This window comes from Callithrix jacchus, chromosome 3 (assembly GCF_049354715.1).
Source record: "Callithrix jacchus isolate 240 chromosome 3, calJac240_pri, whole genome shotgun sequence".
Taxonomy (NCBI): Eukaryota; Metazoa; Chordata; class Mammalia; order Primates; family Cebidae; genus Callithrix; species Callithrix jacchus.
This window is the reverse complement of record NC_133504.1, coordinates 98013946-98019945: the sequence shown is the minus strand read 5'-3', so window position 1 is coordinate 98019945 and position 6000 is coordinate 98013946. Positions and strand designations below refer to the sequence as shown.

The 6000-nt window shown below is 38.2% G+C and overlaps 1 protein-coding gene across 1 annotated transcript in view; it reads right to left on the bottom strand.

Annotated features, from left to right (window-relative positions):
• Positions 1-979: 979 nt before the first annotated feature.
• The window catches only part of ADH1B (alcohol dehydrogenase 1B (class I), beta polypeptide), a 28548-nt gene continuing 23527 nt past the window's right edge, over positions 980-6000 (bottom strand). Inside the window, exon 9 of the mRNA XM_008992933.4 lies at positions 980-1258. Within this exon, the coding sequence (XP_008991181.1) occupies positions 1234-1258 (25 nt within the window). The 3' untranslated portion in view covers positions 980-1233. The remainder of the gene's footprint in view (positions 1259-6000) is intronic.

The following is a 6000-nucleotide window of genomic DNA, read 5'->3' as shown; positions in this document are numbered from 1 at the left end:
GGTGTAACTCCTGTACCAGGAATAACCTTTGCATGTCATATCTAGAGATAAAGCTCGAAATGCAAACCTTTCCCCTGAGAGTGGGAAAGCATTAACAAATGGACACCACAGGCCTTTACATATTCAAAATATTAAACTAATTCTAGGATCATAGACTTGATGTAAGGCATAGTAGTTAGTAGAAAAGTTCTGGATTGAAAACAATTTTGCAAAAATATACATTTGTATATGTGTATACGTGTGTGTGTAGATATATATCTATATCTACTAGGAAAATAAATTGCTTAAGGTGTCTGTGCCATTTCTTAGTTACCAATTTTACACTCTGTGTTCACGGCTTTCGCCACCCCATCTCTACACATAAAGCCATCATATTACTTTTAATTACTTTATACCCATTTTTAGTCATCATCTAAATAATCATTTATAGCCATAAACTAATACTGTTTAGCCAATGAAGCACTTTCATGAGCAAAAATTACAGATTTTTTTGAACATGATTCCAGGAATAGTTCAGTTTTTGCAATTGGTAATTAAACTTTTGTCATATGAAGCAAGAACTCTTCTATTATTAAAAAAGCCAATTGTACATTGACCATAGCAATGTAAAATAGTAAAAATCATAAAAACACTTCTCTTCGCTTTAGGAAAATGTGTGATATTTTATATGAGTTCCTAAGAAATGTCCTGGATTTAGAATTCTTGGACCTTCACTACTTATAAATGTGAGTCTATCCTTTACCGTACTGTAGCTTTTACCCTAGGGTATTTGTTACATTTTATTAAAAGAGGCAAATGACCACAGTGACAATTGAGATAGAGGTAGGAGACTTCAAGCATTAGAGCCCAGCATGGTTACGTTTAAGGCAAGTGAAGCGTCCCCTCCACTGGGATTCAACGACTGAAGATTATGAAGATACCAAAAATGCAAGAAGTCACAGGAAATACTTTTCCTCAGTGGCAAAGATGACAGAAGTAGAATGTTTAAAAAGGAAGGTTTATTGGCTTCAATTCCCCAGCTGTTGTTCAACAATTTATTTAGTTCTCATTTGGAGTTTAAACTTTTGCTAAAAATAATTTCCCATCAATTTTCATTTATTTGGAAAGCCTCATGTGTGATTTATTGATTACATCTCTGAAGAGCAGAATTAATGATATTGCCCACATGTTGCTACAGATGGTGCAGAGTAGAGGAGGCTGAAGACAGCTACAAGGGAAGACATCTGTATTGTCTCAAAATATCAGGACGGTACGGACACTGCAATATGAAAGAAGAGACATTGTGTTAACATTTAGACAACACACATGCTTCCACGTGAGAGTCCAAGGAACATCTGAGATGTCTTAGTGAAAATCTGTGTTCCCAGACATCCTATTACCATCCCCATACATTTGGTTCAAGTCAAAGGAAGTTCACCTTTTTTGGTTTTCTCTTGTTTTTTTGTTTTTTTTTTTTTTCCCTCCAATCTTAAGCCTACTTGCAACATCCTGAGTATGCCTGTCATTTAGACTTCAATTCTACATTAGCATCTTCAAAAATCATTTTTGTATGCCCACATTCCTGGTATAAGAAATATAAAACAACAATGGATAATAACTTGCAATAAGTTCTTGCTATTCGTCACGTTCTTCATGCATTTTCTCATTTAAATGTCAACCTAAAAATCAACACTAGGAGGTAGGTTTCCATACTATTTCCATTTTAGAGATTATACAAATTGAGACTTAGTATGATCTGTAACTTGCTCTGGTCTCACATCTAGTATAGAGTGTCGGGATTCAAACCCAAATACAAATTTGCACAAATTATAAGACGATGGATAACTTGCCTGAAAGAACTGATAATTTAACAAAGGTAAGACAATACTAGAAGTTTAAAAGACCTTTGATACAGAGATGCTTGAGGATTCTTAGAAGTAGAGAATAAAGTTGATTTGTATTAATTCTAAGATTCTTCATTCTTGCAAAGATTAGAAATGTAACATTTACACTAGAAGTAATGCCTTTCTATAAACCAACTTCTCATGAATAAGTATTTTTAGAAAATGATGGCCTTTGTGACTCTTTAATAAGTTTTAATATATATATGCATATGCATATATAAGAAAAATACATGCACATAATTTAGAGAATATAAGACAGCAGAAAGAAGAAAGTCAAAGTATTCCATAATCCCACAACCTAGAAATAATCATTCTCAATGTTTTCTTGAAATTGTATTAATGTTTTTCTAGACATATGTACAAGTTTTACAGTTTTTGATGAAAATTTGAGACATTGTAAATACAATTTATATTCTTTGTTATATGAGCCTTAAATTACATCATGAGAATTTCTCAATGAAGTCATTTCTTTTTGATGGCTTCATTCATTTCTAATAGATAATTGGAATTTATTAATTATTTTCCTCATGTTGAACTTTAGAATGTTTCTAATTTTTTTGATATTACAGAAACCAGTAAACTTGCTTAAACATATATGTATGTTTGAATAGTTGATTATTTCTGTAGAATTGACTTCTAGAAATGGAATTGCTGGGACAAAGGATCCAGTTCCTTTTTTTTTTAAGGGTTTCTGATACATACTACCAAATTGCTTTTCCAAAAGTATGTATCAATTACTACTGAAAGTACATGAACGTGCCAAAGTCACCTTACTCTTATCAATATTGTATATTATAATTTCTAATCTTTGTGTATTGATAGGATTTGTTTTATTTACATATGCATATTACCTTATGACATTCTCATAAAATGAATTTAGGCATGCTTAATGACTTCTTTGGTTGCTCGTCAGTTTCCTCTGGTTTTGTTTATCTCTCTATTTGCAATCATCTTTCCACTGCTGTGATAATGATGACGTCGATGATGATGTCAATGATAATAATGATGACAATGCTAACCTTTGATGACTACTGTGTTCCATATACACATGCACTCTTGCGGGACAGTGTAGTTTAATAGAAAAGGGAATAGATCTGCTAACAACAAGATCTATTTTGAATTCTGGCTCCCCTTCCTATGATTTTTGGCTTCCCAACCTGAAGATTTTTGCCAGTCATGTCTTCTGTGGGTTGCTGTTTCTCTTCCCTAAGATAGTGAGATTGAGACTGACACTGAGCATTGTCTGGGAATCACATGAGATAATGCAGGTAAGACACTTAGTAGAACAGCCGGTGCTCTGTGGGTGCAACATTTCTTAAAAATGTTGTTGATTTAAGTATCTAGCATAATAATTTTGTGAGTGCCAAAGAAACACTATTTAAAGTTGAAAACCTCATGAAAATAAGTGTGGGATAGCAGAAAAATCTCAGACTCTGGATCTAGAAAGCAGAGGTAAGCTATAACTGCCTGTTTTCAGTTGTGCCTCATATAAACGCAGGTGACAAAAGTCATATTAGCTGGTTGTGTTAAATGTTAGAGATAGGAAATAGAATTGGCTTATTTTTCTAAGCTTCAGAGAAAATGTAAGAAAAAAGTTTACAATAGTGTTTAGTAGACTTCTATTTTACAATAATTTTTATTGATAAAAAATTGTTTGCCAACTGCAAAATAAAAAAAGAAAAAACTAGTAATATCTACTTAGAAAACAATCCCAGTGTAGTTCTCATACTACTGAAAAAGTCTCCAGAGACCAAGTTTTCATTGCTGAGGTTGTCTAGAAGATCCAGCAGTGTGGGTGACAGAGTGATGAAAATGTTGAGGTTGTCCTGAAAATTATTTCAATATACATACACGAGATCCATGTGAAGGTGGCCAATTAGGAGCAGCTCAGAATTGCAGCTCCCAGCAAAAGCATGGATGGTGAGTGGATGCCCCATTTCCAGATGGATTTTTATTGCCCAGGAGATTTTTATTTACAGACCAGGAGATTCCCAGGTGGAGGAACTCCACGGGTCTCCAGTGTGGCTGTTTTGGCTGGTGCGGCTGTTTAGGCTGGCATGGCTATTTTGGCTGGCTCAGCCTCCACACAAAATACATGGATCCAGGCGTTGTTTTAGCTGGTGATTGGAGTGCCTGGGAGACAGAGTTGCCCATTCAACTGATAAAAAAGGTTACTGAAACAGGGAGCCAGGCCAGGAGATTCCCAGGCAAAAAAGCACCATGAATCTCAGTGCAGCTGTTTCAGCTGGCACAGTGGGTAGCCACATGGGAAATCACGCAGATCCCAGCACCTTTTCAACAGGTGACTGGAACACTTGGGAGACAGACACCCATTCAACTGAAAAAAAAGGGGGTCTGAGGCAGGGAGCCAGGTGATTAGGCTTGGCTGGTCGTACCCCCACAAAAAAACAGCAATCTGAAGCACTCTGGATTGAGAGTTTCACAGCAAGCAGAGCTGAACCCAGGATGGTCCAGCTCTGTTGGGGAGGGTGTCCGCCATTACCAAGGCAGTCCGTCACTACAGAGGTAGTCCACCATTGCTGAGGCAGCTGGCCATTGCCAGGGCAGCCCACCATTAAGAGAGAGTCCACATTACAGAGGTGGGCCACCATTGCTGAGGCAGTTCTAACTATACCCGTATAAACCGGACTGCAGGGAAGTTCACATGGCAGCTGGGCAGAGCCCATAGCAGCTCAGCAAAGCCTCTGCAGGCAGACAGTAACTAGGCTGCCTCCTCACTGGGCAGGGCAGCCCTGAAAAAAGGCAGCAGCATGACAAAAACTTATAAATAAAGCCCTAACTCCCTGGGACAGAGCACCTGGGGGGAAAAGAAAGGCGTTTATGAGTTCTGCTGCAGCAGACTTAAACGTACCTGCACAGCAGCTCTGAATGAACAACGGAGCTCACAGCTCAGCATTTGAGCTCCTATAAAGGACAGACTGTCTTCTCAAGTGACTCCTTGACCCCCATATATATCCAAAGAGTCACCTCATAAAGGAGAGCTCAGACTGACATCTGGTGGGTATTCTTCTGGGCCAAAGACAGCAGAAGAAGAAACTGGCAGCAACCCTTACTCTTCTGCAGCTGCTGCAGGTGATCTCCAGGCAAACAGGGCCTGGAGTGGACCTCAGCAGTCCTACAGCAGAGGGGCCTGAATGTTAGAAGGAAAACTAAGAAACAGAAAGAAATAACTTACATCAACAAACTGGATGTCCACTCAGAGACCTAATCTGAAAGTCAGCAACTACAAAGACGATGACAGGTGGATAAATCCACAAAGATGGGAAGAAACCAGTGCAAGAAGGATGAAAACATCCAAAACCAGAACACCTCTCCTCCTACAAGGGATCACAACTCCTCACCAGCAAGGAACAAGGCTGGATGGAGAATGAGTGTGATGAATTGACAGAAACAGGCTTCAGAAGGTGAGTTATAAGAAACTTCTCTGAGCTAAAAGAACATGTCCTAACCTAATGCAAAGAAACTAAGAACCTTGAAAAAAGATTTGATGAAATGCTAATGAGAATAAACAACTTAGGGAGGAATATAAGTGAATTGATGGAGCTGAAAAACACACCACAAGAACTTCACGAAGCATGCACAAGTGTCAACAGTCGAGCTGACCAAGCAGAAGAAAGGATATTAGAGGTTGAAGATCAACTGAATGAAATAAAATGGGAAGGCAAGATTAGAGAAAAAAGGGTAAAAAGGAATGAACAAAGTCTCTGAGAAATATGGGACTACTTGAAAAGAACTAATCTACGTTTGATAGGTGTACCTGAATGTGATGGAGAGAATGAATCCAAGCTGGAAAATACTCTTCAGGATATTATCCAGGAAAACCTCCCCAACCTAGCAGGGCAGGCCAATATTCAAGTCCAGGAAATACAGAAAACACCACAAAGATATTCCTCAAGAAGAGCAACACCAAGGCACGTAATCATCAGATTCACCAGGGTTGAAATAAAGGAGAAAATGCTAAGGGCAGCCAGAGAGAAAGGTAGGGTTACCCACAAAGGGAAACCCATCAGACTCACAGCAGATCTCTCAACAGAAACTCTACAAGACAGAAGAGAGTGGGGCCAATATTCAACATCCTTAAAGAAAAGAACTTTTA